The 19,567-nt window shown below is 42.8% G+C and overlaps 1 protein-coding gene and 1 long non-coding RNA gene across 2 annotated transcripts; both read left to right on the top strand.

Annotated features, from left to right (window-relative positions):
• The first annotated feature begins 682 nt into the window (after positions 1-682).
• LOC143485408 (uncharacterized) lies at positions 683-10,809 on the top strand. The gene is made up of 5 exons (XR_013122873.1): positions 683-869; positions 1,004-1,125; positions 4,530-5,716; positions 10,179-10,338; positions 10,680-10,809. It is a non-coding gene; the product is annotated as an uncharacterized LOC143485408 (long non-coding RNA).
• A 2,524-nt stretch (positions 10,810-13,333) lies between these two features.
• Positions 13,334-19,337, top strand: LOC143485494 (homeodomain-interacting protein kinase 1-like). Its single transcript, XM_076984941.1, has 10 exons — positions 13,334-13,567; positions 14,692-15,056; positions 15,730-15,853; positions 17,062-17,181; positions 17,281-17,367; positions 17,656-17,837; positions 18,180-18,393; positions 18,556-18,641; positions 18,762-18,910; positions 19,312-19,337. Exons 1-10 carry the CDS (start codon positions 13,334-13,336, stop codon positions 19,335-19,337), a joined length of 1,587 nt encoding a protein of 528 aa, XP_076841056.1.
• The last annotated feature ends 230 nt before the right edge of the window (positions 19,338-19,567 follow it).

Raw genomic sequence — 19,567 nt, 5'->3', positions numbered from 1 at the left:
TAAGAAACAAGATTTTTTTCTAGTGTGTCTGTAGTTGTAACTGGTGAATCCAGGGACGTGTGAGGATCACATTCGCACCAGGGCTGAAAAGGTTGAAGATGAAGTTGTAAACTCTTGTCGTTTGAGTCTACCCTGTGCTTTAGCTCATGTTAGAAAATAAAAACACGTAAACCTGGTATTTTTACAATAATTTTCGCCGCTGATATATGTATTGGTTCATTAAGACGTAATGGTTTTGACTGAGCCATCCGGAATGGCGAAAGCGGTTTCTTGCGTTTACGGATTGCGTTTACATTGAATCCATTGACATGACAGTCAAAAAAATTTTTTTTATAGATTTTACTATATTTTACGGAGCCCGTAAGGTGACATCATGTAAAAAATAAATAAATAACGCGTGGCCACGACTTATTAACGCGTGGGAACGATATACTAACGTCGCCTTTCACACGCGGCAACAAAGTTTCCACTCGCGTTGTTTACATATTCCGCTCCCGAGAAACACGGAGCTGTGAACCTTATTTTGTTGGTACCTTATTTTTGCTTATCTAGTACATATGTTATTGGTTTATTGCGTTTTTAAAGCTGTAATGTCGTCTCAATTTTTATTATTTATTATTTTTTAATGGCTTAGGTGCACGCACCACTTCCTCGTTTGGTGTAAGGATGTAACCATATTTCCGGTTGGTATGCGGAAGTGCAGATGTTTATGGCCGAGTCTATGAAATTCACAAGGTGCCTCTTGGAGTTACCGAAGTTTACCGTCAACGATGTGCGTCGTATTGTCAGAGCATCAAGTACAACGCCACAGAGTACACTTGAAAAGGGTTTCAAGTTCTACGTTTCATCCTACCTCTGCAATTTTGAAGGTAAGTGGCTGACGCTAGTTAGCTAGCTAGCCTGAGGTGGCAGTCTAATGAAGTGATGTTGTTTTTAGTAACGAACCGACCTGTCCTAGTACTAGAAATGCCTTTTAAAAACATGTTTGTATTTCTGATGGAAGTATCAGGCAAAAGTAAGACTAACGAGATAACAGTGAGGGCTCACTGCTACAGATCTATGAAGAAAACAGATACGCCACACCAGGGGGGTGTTCCACAAAGCGGGTTAAGCGAGAAAACCCGGGTAAGTTAACTCAGAGTTCACGGAAACTCGAGGTTTTCCGTTCCAGAAACCGAGCTTAAAGAGAACCGGAGTCAGTTACTGTAGCAACTTATGCTCTGAAGCTAACCTGCTCGCTGGCAGGTTAACTTGGACCTGACCCAGAGTTACAAACACGTCATCATGACGTGTCCTTTCCTCTAGGATCATGTGGATATTGAAACTCAGTTTATTCGCTGAGTTCTTCGTCGGGAACGCCTTATAAAACCCCGAATAGACATAGGCCTATCATTTTCGGATTATTTTTTTAATGAACGTTATCGTTTTTCAGCACAATCCAATACTTACGTCAATAAAATTATTAAGCGTCACATTTCAAATATTACACATCGCGGATCAGCCCTAAATTCTCTCCAGATTGTTATACGTCGCTCTTCGTTTTTTGCTAGTGGAATTTTTTTTTATAGTGTAGGAGATACGGGATCTGTCAGCAAAGCTACTGTATGTCGGTCTGTCCAAAAACTATGTCTGGCATCAAAATGACTAGTGCCCAGTTTTGTGGTGTTTCCTGGGCTTAAGCCAGTTATGGACATCAAAGAGGAATTCCACAGCATCGTAGGTTTGTCTTTAATTCACACGGACAATAAAGAAATTAAGCAAAGGAGAAGCAGTAGGCTATATAACAAACTTCATTCCATTTACATTTTAAGGATTTCCTAGAGTGATTGGCTGCATTGATGGAACCTACATATGCTACCTATTCCAGCACCATTAGAACATAAAGGCGATTACATAAACAGAAAATCCATCCATAGCATTAATGTACAGGTACTAACCTTTATAATCCTTAATGAATAATGTACTTATCTTTAATGGTAACAAAACTAACGTAGCTATTGCCACCAGCCACTTTCCCTCAAACTGGACATATATAGACTTACCTCCCCCTGACTATATCTCAGATTTGCCACCAGTCCAGAGACCAGTCCACCAGCCCTTTGGCACCATGCACCATGCACTTTATCCCTGTCCCATTTACCTACCTCACACACTGTACATACTGTACTTATATTTTTATATTTCATACCTTATACTGTTATCTATTTTACATTTTTTTACCTTGCTTATTTAATGTCTATTGCCTGGCTTGCACCATGACCGTCTTGCACTATGTTGTCCTGCACTATGTTGTATGTAATTGCTGCTGTGATATTTTGTAGTATGTAATTGCACTGAGGCCTAGCCTAAAAGTGTTTCATTGTGCTGTACAACCCTGTTTCAGCATAATGATAATAAAGTTGAATTGAATTGAACTGACCGTTCTCCCCATCAAGATCATATGTGATGCTTCTCACCTCATCACAAATGTTGAAGCCAGATGGCCAGGATCCGTGTATGATTCCACACTGTACAACAAATCTGAATAGAGTAGGCCTGAGGTAGTGCAGTGTAATAGTTAAATCAGTGCAAACCCTAGTGTGATTATAGGACACTATGACGGCCTCCTTCATGGAGACAGAGGGTATCCCTGCCTGTCCTATAGGCCTACCTTATGACTCCCTATTCAGATCCTGCACCTGGACCACAGTCCCGCTACAATCAGGCCCACAGCAAAACCAGAGCAAGAATTTAAATGATCCTAGGAATCCTCAAGGCCAGGTTCCAGTGCCTGAAGGGGCTCAGAGTTACCCCTGATAGGGTGTGCCACATAATAATGGCATATGTGGTATTACACAACATTGCAACTATCCAGGAAGAGCGACAGCCTACCATCTTTGACATGCCCACAGATGAGGAACCTTACATGCATGTGGGTGACAACAGAGATGGTGGAGTTGTCAGAGACTCCATCAGCAATCACTGCTTTTCACATTAAATCATGCACCACCACCCACCCCACCATCCACCCTGTAACCTTTTAATATACATTACAGACAAATTCACTGTTATGTTTCATTATTTCATTTTTCTTGTAAATAAATATATTTTAGAATATATTTTAAGAATAAGATATAGTTATGTACTGCCATACCACTTTGTACTATATTCTTATACTTCATTTTTATCTGATGCCATGTGTGTTTCACACCACTCAGATTAGACCTGGAATCAGTAAGTGTTCAATTAAAAAATATTTAAAAACTCAATACAGTATTATAAAGGTGGAGAAAATAATAATATAATCGCACCCTTCTGCTAAATATAAAAATATCATTTTCACTCACGCATTAACTCTGTTGGCAATTTTTTGACATGCTGACTGCCTTTCTCTAGCAGCTACCGCAGTATTACATTTACGTTTAATAATATCTAAATATTCTGCATACGCAGTCATTAATACTTCAAGCTACAGTGGTGTGAAATACGATGCTCGGCTGATTTTCGCGTTTAAGTCCATGATAAATCCTATTTATCTGCGTTCCATTAAGAATGCATTTTATAGTTACGCGTGAACGCGCTTCTGTCTGGGTCAACCTACTCAGAGTTGAGCGACCCTGATTACTTTAACTCCGATCCGCCGTTTTGGAACCGAAAACTCTGAGTATGTCAGATCGGGGTAAGACAACTCAGAGTTCAGGGTTAAGTTTAGAGTTTGTTAACCCCGCTTTCTGGAATACCCCCCAGCTGAGAGTTGGACTGGTTAAAATGACACGAGTTCTGTTCAGTGTCACGTTCAAAGTTCTGTTGAACAAGTTCAAAAGTTAGTTCAACAAAAGTTCAATCTTTTATCCTTGCTCTTACTTCACGTAAGCTGTGATACCCATAGGCATTGGTTTTCAAAGCTTACAATGGTAACCAAATGCAGAGTAGCTGAGTGGGAATCATTAGCAGTCTGTTTTGCCTATAGTAAACAAATGGGAGTTTATTTTACAGTTCGAGCTATTGTTATCTACCTCTATGACTCAAAAGCAGAATATAGTCCACCTCAGCTATTCTTCAAACTGCATTTTCTAAAATCTGTCAATCTGTCTTTCAAATCTTTTATCTTCTTTATTAACATATGGCTTCAACACTTGCACCTATTAACATATTCTGATAACACTCTTCAAGAAGCAGTTGAAGTAAAACCTGCACTGTTCTGTTGTTGGTGGTGGAAACAACAAAATAATATAAATATAAGTAGGCCTGTTTCACTCCTATGTGTAAGCATTTCATCTGGAGTGAAAATGAAGTTTAAATCTAAAATATATATTTTATAGTTTATAGTTGCTCAGTGAATTAGTAGATTGAACCATGCACAACACTGTAGAATAGAAAGACAGTATAGCCAAGTGTTTTAAGAGTGATGCAAAACAGCACAAACGTTACATGAGACAATAGACAAGTGACATTCACCACTAACAACATGATGGGACAGAAATTGCGCCTATTGACATTGCTCAAGTCTTCTTTTCAAGATATTACATTTTGCCTCTTGTGTATTTCAGATGACATTACATGATTCAATGCCAGTTGTGCTCATTAACAGCAACTGCTCTTGTGTTGCTGGTTGCGGAATCTGCAACCACTTGGTTGCATTGCTTTTCCAGACTGCTCATTATTCTGAATCTGGCATGTCTGTCGTGCCTCCTGTCCTTTCATGCACACAGACAGAACAGAAGTGGCATAAACCACCAACAATGGTTTGTCTTATTTCATTATTTAATGTTAGTTAATGTATCACAGTCACTTTACTAACACCATCTTTTAAATTAATAGGGGGTGAAGCCTGGACCCGTGGATGCCATGGTTGTCCTAAAGCCAAAACCAGGTGCTACTACAGCCAGTGGAGTTAGGTATGTAGTACCAAATTTAATAGGCAGATTACAGTGTGTGGTAAAAAAATAAATGCTTTTGATCATCTGATAAGACACTGTTATAAAAGTTATATATAAAGTTATATAATGGCTAATTCATTCACAATGTATTTCAGACACCAGAGAAGGCCCATTCGTGTACTGTGTCCTGCCATATTTTTTATTTACCTGGTAAAGAATCGTATGTCATCATCAGAGGCAGAAAACCGCTCCAAACAGAACTTGCTGCTGACAGTTAAGTCTTCGATTTGTTTCCGGAGCCTTGGTATCTTCTCGTGTAGCTCTTCATTTTCATTGAGGGAGAGATCAAGCGCAGCAGGCTCATTACTGACGCAGTAGTCATGTTCATGACACGGTAAGGGGTCATCATCATCATGGTCAGTCTGCATCTCTGTTAGATCAGTGTTGGGTGGACGCTCTGTTCTTTCCCATACTCCAGGTCGTGGAGTTGGAATAGTATAGTTATTCCATTGAAATAGCACAGGAAAAGCTCCAGGTCGCAGTTGTCGTTGTCCAGTAGGATTGGGAGGTTCGAGCAGCGATAAAATGTCACGAACACACTCGGGAAGTACTCGTGATAATAAAATGATCTCTCGTGATCTTAACCACCCATTGTTTCTGCAGTTCTGAGTCCTTTGGATAGGTGTGGAAGCTCAGGTAGGAATTACACCTTGTCGATGCTGTGCACAATGGTACACAGCAGTGGTGGTTGGACCTGCTGTCTGTACGTTGTTGAAACGATACTTTTTTTTGTTTAACTGTCATGTTTAGGACACGTAAACGGACAGGAGATGAAGGAAACTTCCAAGTAAATAACGGTAAATATGCTCGTTACAAGACTGGTGAACTGAATAGCTAGCACAGTGTACGCTTTCAATGGCTACCGGATGTCAACAACCATCCTAACCTTTTAGCGGAAATTACGTCACTTAACAGCGTGCACATAGGCCATTGTCCCCTGATTGTCCTCATGTATTATTGTTTGTGTGTATTTGTAACTTTCCATATTCCCCAGTAATTGTTCTAGGTAAAGACACTCTTGAACAGTAGAAGCAAGTGCCATATACTCTGCTTCGCATGTGGAAAGTGCAACAGTAGGTTGCTTCTTCGTCTTCCATGAAATAAGTGCGCTGTTCTCACTTAGGCTCACACAGTATCCTGTTGTACTGCGGCGATCACTGGTATCAGCCGCCCAGTCTGCATCGCTGTAGGCTTGTATACCAAGATTCTCAGTGTTTTCTCCTAAAGGTTAAACCTTTGTTTGATTTACCTTTAAGGTATCGCAGGACATGTTTCACAGTGACCCATTGCTCCTGTGTAGGCTCAGCTAGGTACTGTGACAGCCTGCTCACCACAAAACTCAGATCAGGCCTAGTGCAGGTTGTCAGGTATATCAGACTGCCCACGGCCTCTCTGTACATTCTGATGTCTGTCATTTTAACTGCATCATCACTGTATTCAAGCTTTTGCTCACAAGGAGTTTGTGACACTTGGTTTTGTGTGAATCCATTTTCTGTTAAACAATTATGTAAAACCCTATTACAATTTCGTCCAGACTGTTTGAGTCCATAATGTGATTTCTCCAGCTTATATACTACACCCTCTTTTTCTTAACCCTCTGGTGTATTTATGTAGACCTCATAGTCGATGGGGACGTGTAAGAACGCCGTTTTCACATCCATCTGGTGGACCAGTAAATTTTCCTGTACTGCCTTTTGTAACACAACTCTTATTACTCGTTAGGTCTGCTGTTGGTGAAAACGTTTCCCCATAGTCTACTCCCATTTTCTGGCTGTAGCCCTTAGCGGTAAATCGAGCCTTGTATTGGTCATTCCCATCTACACCAGACTTGATTGCGTAAACCCACCTACCCCCCACGCGTTTCTTGCCCACTGCTAGTGTTGCCGGGGTGAAGGTTTTGTTCTCATTTAGAGATTGGATTTCTTCATCCATTGCTTTTCTCCATTCTTTTGAATTGTCTGATTGCATTGCTTCATCATAAGTCTGTGGAATGCCACACACTGCTCTACAGCAGTAGTCTACTGTGATATGCATTCCATCACTATCCTCGTCTTCAGTTACGTAGTCACCTAGGTAATTTGGTGCCCTTCTATCTCTAGTTGGATTTTTTGTGCTCGAATGGCTGTTTCCTAATCTCCTTGCTGCTTATAGCCACTAACCGTTAGATGGCGCGATTTAAACAAAAACAGGAGCACAAATGTAGCAAGGCTGCCCCCTTGTGGCGCAAAAGAGAATTAAAATGTTCACCAACTGGGATTAAACAAACTAAAAAATCCCGCTGCAAGTGTGCGGGACAGAACAAATACATTATTGCTTATATCATGTTTATCAAAATGTGTTGTACGTATTGTCTGTTGAATTGTCTTACTCTCCAAAACATTTAGACCCAACGCCTGGGTCATTAGATGCAAAAGTGCTGAACATGTCGTCATAATCTCTAAGGCAGGGATGTCAAAGTCAAATACACCGAGGGCCAAAAAACCAAATTTGCTACAAGCCGAGGGCCGGACTGGTTCAATGTTTATTAAAACATATTGAAATGATTGCACATAGCCTATTGAACCAAGACCCAACACAGTGTATACTATTTAATGCTTAAATGAATAAAGCAATATTTTCTTATGGATCTGTCAGTAATTACAAGTGAAAACATTTTTCAACAAGCAAACAGATAAAAACAAACTTCCTTCAAAGAAAACATGTCCTGTACATTAAATTAATAAAGTAATAAAGGTTTGAAAAGTGCTGGAATTTAGGCTAAAGTACTTGAAAATGCTTGAAATTGTAACTACTTCGTTTCACAACAAATATCTGTCTGACTGAACAGTTCTCTTGTATTACGTTAACAAATACGAGCCTCTTGTAATTCCAGGATGAAACATGAGAGAACGTGAAGACGTTAAGATTGGGCGTTTTGAAAATAAACAACCATTAAATAATGTGAATAAAAAAGCGAATTATTTCGAATCATTTCGACTATATGTATAAATATCTAACTTAATTAAGTTTAACTGGTGCGCGCAGTTACAAAATTCGAGAGGTGCACGACCTCGCGAATCGACAGCGTGCGACGCCCTCGCGCACGGGCGGAGCCACTGCGATTGCGTCATTTTCGCCGCGCAGACCCTTGCCGCTTGTGTGCGCTGCAGTGACTTTGCGGGCTACCGTTGCATTGTGGGGAATGTAGTGTTTGTGCGTGCAAAACACCTTCGGGCGGCTGTGGCCTGCGGGCCGGTTCTAATAGTAATTAAATATCATCCATAGGGCCATAGATAATCAATTCGCGGGCCGGATCTGGCCCACGGGCCTTGACTTTGACATATGTGCTCTAAGGCATCATTTTACTTCTTTTTTTTGTCGTTACATTTTGGTAATTTTTTCCTAACTTGATTAAATTATTCGCAGGTGAACATTCAGATACAGTAAAAAAGGGAATTTGTGAAGGTTTAGATCAACCAATGGTCTCATCTACAGGTCAGAGGTGCGTCTCATGAACCTTTACTGTAATTGGCAAACATTTATAGACGCTAAACACTGCAGTATCACAAAGTCTCATAATGGAAACACAAGGCCATGTGCAGGGTGAACAGCCAAGAAGAGGAGTAAGACTGTGTGGTGTAAGGCTGAGGGGACAAAACAGTGAAATAAGGGCAACAATTGTGGACCATGTTGTACATGTAAGTCATGGTTTTACAATGGCTGAAGCTGGTCACTGGGTGCAGCTGAATATTGGAAGAACAACTGTGTCTGTGTTCAATTGTTCAAACATTTCATAGAGAAAATGTATGTAAATTCAGAAATGTGTATATTCTCTGGAGGCTGTATGTGCTCAGGTTGTTTTGAATGTGTAGAATAAGTTTCTTCTAATTTTGCAGTTTTTCCAGTCAGCTGTCTGTCTTTTCTGAATTTCAATCAGATTTGTTTTTGTCAACAAATTGCAGTGCAAACAATACAGTCAAACAATATTGCTGTACAAAATTGATTCCAGCCCAATTTCTTTCTATCAGTCTCCCACATGCAGTCATGTGTAACTTTGTGTTCTGTGTAACTTTGTATTTTGTGTGTAAAATGTATTGTTTCATTTGATATACCACAGCATGTGCAGCATTCTTGAAATCAAAAGCTTAGCTAGTTTCCATCAGAATGTACTTACAGTCTGCACTGACTGTGACTTGTGACTGTAACGGGCCGCCCAATGGATGGGTTCCCTTTTGAGTCTTGGTCCTCCCGAGGTTTCTTCCTATTCCCCACCATCATAGGGAGTTTTTCCTCACCACTGTCGCCTTTGGCTTGCTCATTAGGGATATGGACCCATAGTATTGTTAACCATGTAAATCCTGTAAAGCTGCTTTGTGACAACATGTGTTGTGAAAAGCGTTATATAAATAAATTTGACTTTGACTTATAGTTGCACTGACAACATGACTAATTATTTTGACTGCCTTGTTCATAGGCAATGGCACACAGACTAGATACTCTGATGGCACTGACAAATTGACTTACCTAAATATTTGCTTTTGAAGCAAAAACAAAGAATTTTGAGTGAATTATGTGCTTTGCAACTGTTTTGAAAATCATGATGAAAGAAATGTACCAAATTGACTGAGAAAAACTGTGAATCAAATCTAGCTACCACCAACTCTCTATCTCCACAAATATGGACTTGTGCTAAAGGGCCGCCCAGTGGAGGATGGGTTCTCTTTAGAGTCTTGGTCCTCCCGAGGTTTCTTCCTAATCTCCACCATCATGTTTTTCCTCGCCACTGTTGCCTTTGGCTTGCTCATTAGGGATCTGGACCCATATGATTGTAAAGCTGCTTTGTGACAACATGTTTTGTAAAATGCACTATATAAATAAATTTGACTTGACTATCTATCTCTCTCTCTCTCCATCTATCTATCTATCTATCTATCTATCTATCTATCTATCTATCTATCTATCTATCTATCTATCTATCTATCTCTCCAGAGATGGGTAGAGGTTCACCAATCTGTCAATATTGCATCTAAATATTTTCTAAAAAGAAGTGCAAATATTTTAGCCAAGACTGTATACAGTTTTATATTATTAGTCAAAAACGTTCTAATCACTTACTTTAAGTCAATACAATGAATAAGATATTAACTGATTTTAAATAAGAACCCTGATTACAAAATGCAAAACAGAATGTACATTTCCTAGGACATATGTTATGAAGGTGCAGTTGGTGCAGTGAGATTGCTGTTTATCCATTTCTATTCTTATTGTGCTTTATTTCAGACCAACATGCTGTCACTAAGTGGAGGCCACACAATAAAGAGAACGATATGGTGGATCTCCAGCAAGGTCTTCACCCCAAACCTGGCAAAAAGCCTTAACTGGTGTGGCAGGGGACACAAGCGAGGATTAAAACAGACAGCCTGTGGACAGCTTATTATTGGTGAGTATATTGGAACGACTTACATGTTACATTTTTAGCTTTAGCATGAAGCGCATAGCATTTACGGACTCTTATAGGTCATGTGGTTTTTAAAGTTTTACGGCAAAATGACCGGTAAATAACAACACCTTTGTATATTTTGGAAAATACTACTCCTCCTTCAATTACTTACTATGCTTGTAACCTAATACCTTAAGCCTAGCCTAATAACAGATACATTAGATGATTTATTTCTTACATGCAGTTTACTTAATGTATTCAGGGTAATATAACTGATAAATGTGTAGCCCTTATGCCTCTTTAACAAGAATAGTAATAATATTCTACATTTTGACACACAGCTGCCGCAATGAAGAACCCAGCGCTGCCCGCTCCCATGAAAGCAGAGGATGAAAAATGCCTAAAAGACTACCTCCACCTGGCACCAGCAAGACGCTCATCTTTAATTTGTTAATTACACGTTTGTTGCATATTGTTGATTTTCTGTTAAATAAACATGTTAAATGAAAATCCCTTTCACTTAATTTTGTTTTGTGCTAATAATATTAATAATATTAATTAATTACATAAAATAATATAGCATAATTTTCCAGTGTATATTTCTGTTTGAGTCTTTAGGCTTCTTAGTGGCTCATACGATCTCACTGCTTGTGTATTTCATAGCTTTAACTTAGGGAGGAAGAAGAATATAAAATCTAGCTTTAAATGTAATTCAATCTGGTTTGATTTGAAATGCCACATTCACAGGGTTGCCAACTTTTGACGTTCGCTTGGAGTGAGATTTTAACCTGGAGCCGGTGGCGAGTGTATTTTGTTGAGCGGGGGGGGGGGGGCGAACGTAAAACGGACACAGATTCAGTGTTGTATCGCCGGTGGATGGCGCCAGAGCTAGCGAACTAGTAACGTATTGAATCATATATGTGGCTCTGGGGTAAATAAACCCAATAGTATACGGCGCGAGACTGGGAGACTCTCTCACCATGGCTCTCTCATCCTGGCTGCACCGCGCTGGTGAAGTTCCGTTATAGTATCGCGTGATAGGAATTTCTAAATAAAAGTAATAAATGCAAATTTACCGTTTCTACATAAATAACTACATATACTACTTATACCTTCACTCTTTGTATTTACGAAACATCCCATATGGCATTATAAGGATGTTTGCAAAGGATTTGAAAACTTCAATGCACATTAAACTTAATGTTTTGCAGATAAAATTCAGGTAGAAATACATGAAAACACACAAACAAAATATTTCCATTTAGAACTTTATTTTTGCAAAAGCCGCATGGCTTCCCCTCTTTAAACACTGTTCAATTTACAGTTGATTGGTATTCCCAATTTGTCAAGCATTGTTCATTGTTCCCATGCGAAGTTTACAATGCAGAGAACTTAACAGGCTATTCTTAAATGTTTTCCTCTCCATAAAGTAACTTTATGAACATATACACTGCCAATACAAGACTAGAATGTAAGATTCGTTTGTCTACAAAAACGAGGTATTTTAACTTACACTAAACGCTGGCGTCGGCCATCGTTTTGCACACGAACGAGCATGCGCGAGATCAGGAACGCGTTTGTGCCATGGCCAGGCAGCCACGCACACGCAGCCACGGGGAGGTGGTCTCTTTTCTCGAGCCGTACCCTTTTTTTTCGGCGTGAGATATCGGAAGTGTGGCGTGAGAGCGTGTGAAAACGGTCAAATGCGTGTGTCTCACGCTCAATGCGTGAGAGTTGGCAACCCTGCATTCAGGTACGTTCAGATGCTGCATTTTAGCTATAGGCCTACTGTACATATAAGTCTGGAATGCAGCGTATGAACGTCATTTTGGCATCCAAGCCTGCCGTTTAAAAGACGTACTACAGATGAATAAACGCCGTATTAAATAGTCTAGGAGAGATCTCATAAGCGTCTCCGAGACGCAGGCGCGATCATGACGCAGCCAGGTAGGTCTGTAATGCAGCTGCTGGAGGTCTTTCACGATCCACCACAGACTATCAGAGACGTGTTGGCGATGAGCACGCGCTCTATTAAATACGTATTCCAGACGAACTGTGTTACATCCAGCAGAGTCTCTGAGATGTACATGTGCTATCAGTTTATCCTTCTATACAACCCCCTTCACCAAGCGTTCGGCTGAAGAATTAAAAGCATAAAGGAGTTTGTAGTGGACAGACCCAATTTTAGGGTTCGTACGACTGCTTGAAATACTTGGAAATACTTTCATTTTAATGTTGCTTTTTCAGATTAAAAAAAAGTGTTGGATATTGGCTAAAGCATTTGAAGATGCTTGAAATGAACTGTGTTTCGTTTCGCAACAAATAGCTATTTGACTGAATGGTTCGCTTATATAACGTTACAAATATATAAGTTACAAATACATAAGAAATGTATCAACCTCTTGTAATTCCAGCGGTAAACTCGAGAGTGCATTAAGACGTTAAGATTGTGTGCTTTGAAAATAAACTACCATTAAATAAAATATTGCTAGTTTGTTAGGTAAGGTAGAGCTACTGGATTAAATCCTACCCAAACGAGCATATATCTTAACTACATATTAATACGCCAACGTGATCGTTTGGGGGGGGGGGGGTGGTTAGGTAATAGCTAGCGAGCGAATTAGAGAAAAAGCAAAACTGTAGCTGGCTACCCAAACACGCACATTTAAAACAGTGCTGTTGTTTTGTGTATTGTTTTGAAATTAATCGACCTTATATTTGATCTTATATGCTAATAAAGCAGCGCTGCGTAGCGCGTTGTGGTGCCTGTTACCACGTCACAATCGTAGAATTCGAATTGAGCTTCCATGGAAACCGCTAGTTTACATTACGCGTTGTCATAGTGATGTGCAAACAGAACAACATTTACGGTCGACTACGAATGAATTCCGTGTCGTTTTCTTCTGCTTTTTATTCAAAAAGTTTGTTCTGAGGTTAGTTAACCCAGATAACTAAATAAGATATTCAGATTGGTTAAATCTCTACCACCTGGTCCATGGCGTACTTTGACTCCATGGCTACAAGCAGCAGTTTCCTCAGCATGGACGACTACCGTCTAGTGCAGCACGAGGTCCTCTGCTCTGCCTCCAACAGATACGAGGTGCTGGAGTTCCTTGGCCGCGGGACTTTTGGCCAGGTGGCCAAGTGCTGGAAGCGCGGCACCAGTCAATCTGTCGCCATCAAGATCCTGAAAAATCACCCTGCCTATGCCCGCCAGGGCCTGATCGAGGTGGGGAAATTATGGTAGATTTAAAAGAGGTTTTGAGAATCAATGTGTCAGGGCTGGCTCGGCTGCCACTCCCTCTACCACCAGGAGTTGCGGGACGTAATCAGCAATGATCCGTTTCAGCTGTCTGAAGTTTTGTTTATTGTTTTACCGTGCTCTCACGGCTTATATTGTTTCTCTTTTCACACGTCAAGTACCTCCCTGTACTCCCGCGTTACACAATTGTAGCCCTGATTGTGATGTTGCTTTGTTCCTGCTCTAATAAGATGTAATAGGCTGATATTGGCTAACACTGCAATTTGTAATCAGGGGCAGTGGCGGCTGGTCAATATGGGGCGCTGGGGCGCCGCCCCCTTAATATTGTTCCGATATTAAAATGAGTTCATTATAAACTGCGATAGTGAGGAAATTATTTAGTGACACTGTGTGTCTAATTGCCATGTTTGAATTTATTAAAAGTGTAAACACATAATTGTATTTAATTGCTTACATTGTGCACACTTCCTGTGTGCGGGGCACCGGTCTAATGAGAGTGCATGGAGAGGCATAAACTTTTGCCAAGCACTGATCTGAGGCTGCAGTTTAATTGGTCGGTTTCAGACACACCCACTCTTGTTGGACACACCCACTCTTGTTGGTAGTGTCAGTCAGCTGCGGTTCGTTAAAGCTGGTTTATACTTTCGCGAGTGATCGTAGGGCGAGACTCCGCCCACCTCACGCGAACCTCCAACATAAATCGGTTCATGTTGAATATCAGCAGGCTGGAGCAGCAGCTCATACAAAATGAGAGAAAATTCAGTTTTATCTTTACAAAATAATCTTCTCACAAAGCATTCACTTGAAGAACGTTAGGGCAAAATTCATGTTCAAATAAATAAAGGGCAATAAGACTGCTTTATTTGTTTTTAATTTGTTTACACCCCCCTCGATTATTTGTGCACCAGCCGCCACTGATCAGAGGTCATTTCCCTCTGGAAAAGAGCATCTGCCAAATATAGCAAAAGTAAATGTCTGAAGGGAGCCATGCAGTAACTGGGCTGATGCTATTGAAGTTACGTAGCATATTAGCCCTTGAATGCTGTGCCCACATAACTTAACGCCTGTCCCATCTTCCCCCATCTGCTCAGATGAGCATCCTGAGCCGTCTCAACAAGGAGAACGTAGACGAGTTCAACATTGTTCGCTCGTACGAGTGCTTCCAGCACAGGAACCACTTATGCCTGGTGTTTGAGATGCTGGGGCAGAGCTTGCAGGACTTCGTCAAGCACAGCCCGCTGCCGCTGAAGTGCATCCGGCCCATAGTGCAGCAGTTGGCCATGGCGCTCCTGAAGCTGAAGAGTCTGGGCCTGATCCACACCGACCTCAAGCCTGACAACATCATGCTGGTGGACCCCGTCAGGCAGCCGTACCGGGTCAAGGTCATCGACTTCGGCTCCGCCACCCACGTCTCCAAGGCTGTGTGCTCCTCCTACCTGCAGACCAGATACTACCGGTGAGTGGCACGGCCTAAGGCATATTGGAAACAGATGCATGGTTGCGGGAATCGCTTCTGCTCGAGTGTGCTTGAGAGGTGAACTGCCCGTTGTGGATGGCTATGGTGACACGGCTGCACATTAAGATTGTGATAAGCATTACGATGAACTGCAACGCGTTTGATTGCCATTTGATTTATAAGTGATGTATTTTTAACTGGATCATGTAAGTGTTGTCATTTATCCAAACACCAAAGAATATCTTAATATCTTCAGTGCCTGAGAAGTTAAGATGCTCTCAGCACACATAAAAATATTTTTTTGGTTGGTTTTATGCTTCAGGCTTTGGTAATATCAGTACAGGGTACCTGCACTGCTCCATTGTAGTTACACCATGGCAGTGTTGTTCTGTATTTACGTAGTGGAGAACAGCACATCAGTATGTAGTGTCAGTGTGTCAGTGTAGTGTCAGTGTCAGGTTACACTACAGTAGTAGATGGGTAATGCACAGGCCAGTATTGTGCTACCAATTTACCAAAAGAATATTTCAGGTAGTAAAAAAAATACTTCTTAAAGCTTTTACATTTTCACACATTAATTCATCACTCTGTGTTAAAGTGAGTACCTTTGAATCACCACAAACCACATATCATGCTAAACGTGATGATGGACGTTTTTGTCTTTTTGGTCCAGATCGCCCGAGATCATCCTGGGTCTCCCGTTCTGCGAGGCCATCGATATGTGGTCCCTGGGCTGTGTCATCGCCGAGGTCTTCCTGGGCTGGCCCCTGTATCCTGGAGCATCTGAATACGATCAGGTCAGCCCACGGGCCTTGGACCCGAACCTCGCCTTTCTCACGCTTCTGTCTTTATTCACGAAGCATCGAAGAACAGTGCTGATTTAGAGTCTGCTTTCCCACCTCCTTTCCAGAAATTCCTCGCTGTGTAATAAAGATGTAAATCTTGTTTGGGAGAAGAGTGGAGTTGCTAACAGTGATGGCCACCTTTATTCTAACTATGCAGCTTGCTAGCTGTTCTGTAATGACTGGCAAGGAAGAGACTATGAATGATTTTTGGGGAACCAACAAAACAATTAACTCAAATGTGTTGAGAGTGTGATCTGTGGGCCCTTTAGGCCTGAGATGTGTTTGCTGGCTATAATTGGTAATCTAATAAGAGCTCTTTACAGTAGTGCTAGAAATACTGTCTTGCAGTGGGAAAAAATCTCAGGTTTGCATGACAGTGGAATTCTAAGATGGGTCCAGGTGAAGCTCCCAGTACAACAGGGTTGACTGGTGCAAGGTGTTTTAGGAAAGCGAAGCCCTTACTGTGTTAGGGGTGCAGACCCATGGTGGCTTTGTGGCTGTAGGGACATGTAGGGTTTGGATAGAGTAGTTGTCTTTGCTAGCTCGTCTTCAGGATCAATATATGAACATAAAATAAAGTCATCCCATCATACCATAAAATCATCCCGTGATTTTGCCCATTGGGGGCAACACGGTGGCTTGGTGGTTAGCACGTTTGCCTCTCAGCACTGGGGTCTTGGGTTCAAGTCCCTATCTGAGTGGAGTTTCCATGTTCTCCCTGTGTTTGCGTGGGTTTCCTCCGGGATCTCCGGTTTCCTCCCACAGTCCAAAAACATGGAGGTTAGGTAAATTGGCAGTCAACAAAAAATTCTCCCTGAGTGTGTGTCTGTGTCTCTATGTTCAATAAAAAAAGTTGTGTCTGTGTCTGTGTACGTGCGTGTGTGTGCTTGTATGCCCAGTGGTGGATGGTGCTCTGCCACTAGGGTCTGTCCTCTCTCCCCTTCCTGCACCCCATTCAGTCCCCCAGGGGGCTGTGGCTTCCGGTAGAGAGTACGCTGTGCGCAATTGGCTGCCGCTTCTCGCCGGTGTGTGTGTGATTGATTGTCTGTGACTTGTACCTGTGTTAAATTGTAAAGCGCCTTGGGAATCTGGAAAGGCGCTATATAAATCGAACATTCATTCATTCATTCATTCATCCCTCCTGTACGCTGTCGCCGCAGATCCGGTACATCTCCCAGACGCAGGGCCTTCCAGCAGAGAACCTCCTGAGTGCGGGAACCAAGACCAGATGCTTCTTCCACAGGGGCTCTGGCTCCAGCTACCATCTGTGGAGACTCAAGGTCCCCCATCCTTCTTGTGCCATGTGTTCGGTTCATAAGAGATCTGTAATGGCACCTGACAGTACACCTGAACGTTTTTTCTCCTTCTATGTTCCCCAGACGCCTTTAGAGCATGAGGTGGAGCTTGGCGTCAAGTCCCAAGAGACCAGGAGATACATTTTCGACCGTCTCGATGACATGAAGCAGGTTATTTGTGCTCTTGTACACCTTATTGCACGTTTGCATCACTGCTGTGACATGCAAATGAAGAATAAAGCGCACCAGCTGCTGGTGGAGCATGTAGAGCAAGGTCTTGGTTTTGAGTTCAAGGGTTCGAGGGTTCGTGCTGTCATAATAAGAAGTGTATGTAAGTCACAACAGCGCCTGTGAAATGCAGAGGAACACACGGCAATGCTGCTGCTGAAACAGCGTCTTATGCACATCGCCGCCCTCTGCTGGCACATAATATGACCTACCCGTTCGTCTCCCATGCAGGTCAACATGCCCATTCTGGAAGGCACAGACGTTCAGGTGGAGAAGGCTGACCGGTGGGAGTTCATCAACCTGCTTAAAAAGATGCTGACGCTGGACGCAGGGAAACGGATCACGCCATTGGAGACTCTCAAACACCCATTCGTCACCATGGCTCACCTCTCTCACTACCCTCACAGTGCACAGTGAGTGTGTACAGGGCCGTCCCTCCGTCTCACACAGTCCAGCCTGTGTTCCAGCTCCGACGCGGGCAGGATGGTTTGCGTGTCGATCATTATGCAGGGCTGGGCGCTCCATAATTTGCTTCTTTCGTGTAAAATGTATTCAGACAAGGAGCTAAGAATTCCAACTGGAAGCACACTAAAGTTGCATGCAAATGGAAGAAAACCCCAAAGAGCTCTTTTTAAGGAACGCCATCTTATTGTAACTTGCTGTAGCACAGTGCTGTAACTCACCTCTTTCTGTCTCACTGACTCTGTGTGTCACTCTCGTTGTCTGTCTCACTCTCTGTCTCTCTCACTTTGCAGTGTAAAGTCTTGCTTCCAGAACATGGAGATCTGTAAGCGGAGGTCCACGGGCTTCGACGGCAGCAGAGGCCTGTTCGGCAGTGGGGGCGTGGCTGGGGGCGGGGCTGGGGGCGGGGGCCAGCACCAACTCCAACCTCCCAGTCACCTTCAGCAGCCAGCCCGACCAACACAGCCAGGTGGGCCTGCCAGCACAAGCTTGTCGTGTGTTGCACCAGTATCCCCAAACCTACAGCTCACATTAAACACTGCAGGTGTTCAGATAAGAAATTACTCACCGGAAATGTGCTTTTCAGCTATGTTTGAAGGGTCTTGCCATTAAGTACATGTGCCCTGTTTGTTGGTTGTGTGTGTGTCCTCTGCCACGCACCCATCTCAGCCCATCGTCATCTCGGACACACTCCACCCCGCTGTCAGAATAATCACCATCTCCAGCGAGACCGAGGGCAAGGACAATCCCACCAGGTGCCCTCCCCACGAACTCCTTTGCTCCGCCTCCTGTGCCTCTGAGCTCTGTGTTTGCTCTGTGTTGAAACGGTCACCCTTCTGTTTGCTCACTTTGTGGATTTAAACACTCCTCCCTAGCTGCGGCGTGAACAAGCGGGTGGACGTCAACAGCTGTGTGACCGTGCGGGACTCGGACATCTGCAGCCCGCTCAGCCCCAGGCGCCTGCCCACCTTTGTGGAAAACGCCGCCACCCTGCCCAAGTCGCTGGCCATGGTCATCCCACCGGGTGAGTCCCACGCGCTCTGCCTCTCCCTCCCCTCCGGCTCTGTCGACAGGCCGCAGTCGTTGATCACTGTCTCACATCTCCTTATAGAATAGAGCGCCGCGGCCTCCGGGATGGTCCAAAAAGACCTCGGTTGTGCCTTCTGCCAGAGCAGCCCTGCCCGGCGCCGAGAGACACAGAGCCGCGTCCTCCAAGTTTCAGCCTCTCTGAGCCAGGTAGAGCGTCTGTAGAGCAGTTTGCCTTCTCACGCTGCAGCTGCCGTCACACTTCACACTGCCCCATAGAAAATCTTATCTTCGCCCTGTTGTCTTATCCACATGCTGCAACCAGGTGTAGTCCAGAGAGTTGTTCAGCTGGGAGTATTGATATCTCACTGCCATTTTGTGTCTTGGCTCCTCCTACAGGTCCAGGATCTGTTGTGATCTCATGACAGTTCAGGAGGCAGATCCCCCTGGCACCAGTCCACCAGTCAGGAGGATCAACTCACTCCCTGCTCTTTCTTCAATTTGCACTCCTGTTACATTTGCACATTATATTTCTAATTCATTGCATACGTTCACTTTAATCGTAATTACACCAGATTCCTCATACATTCACTTTGCACATACAGTATGTTTACTTACTGCTGCATACGCCACTTACTTGAATGTAAATTTCAGA

Source organism: Brachyhypopomus gauderio, unplaced genomic scaffold (assembly GCF_052324685.1).
Source record: "Brachyhypopomus gauderio isolate BG-103 unplaced genomic scaffold, BGAUD_0.2 sc34, whole genome shotgun sequence".
Classification (NCBI taxonomy): Eukaryota; Metazoa; Chordata; class Actinopteri; order Gymnotiformes; family Hypopomidae; genus Brachyhypopomus; species Brachyhypopomus gauderio.
Note: the sequence above shows the minus strand (reverse complement) of the source record. Positions and strands in the feature narration are given on the sequence as shown.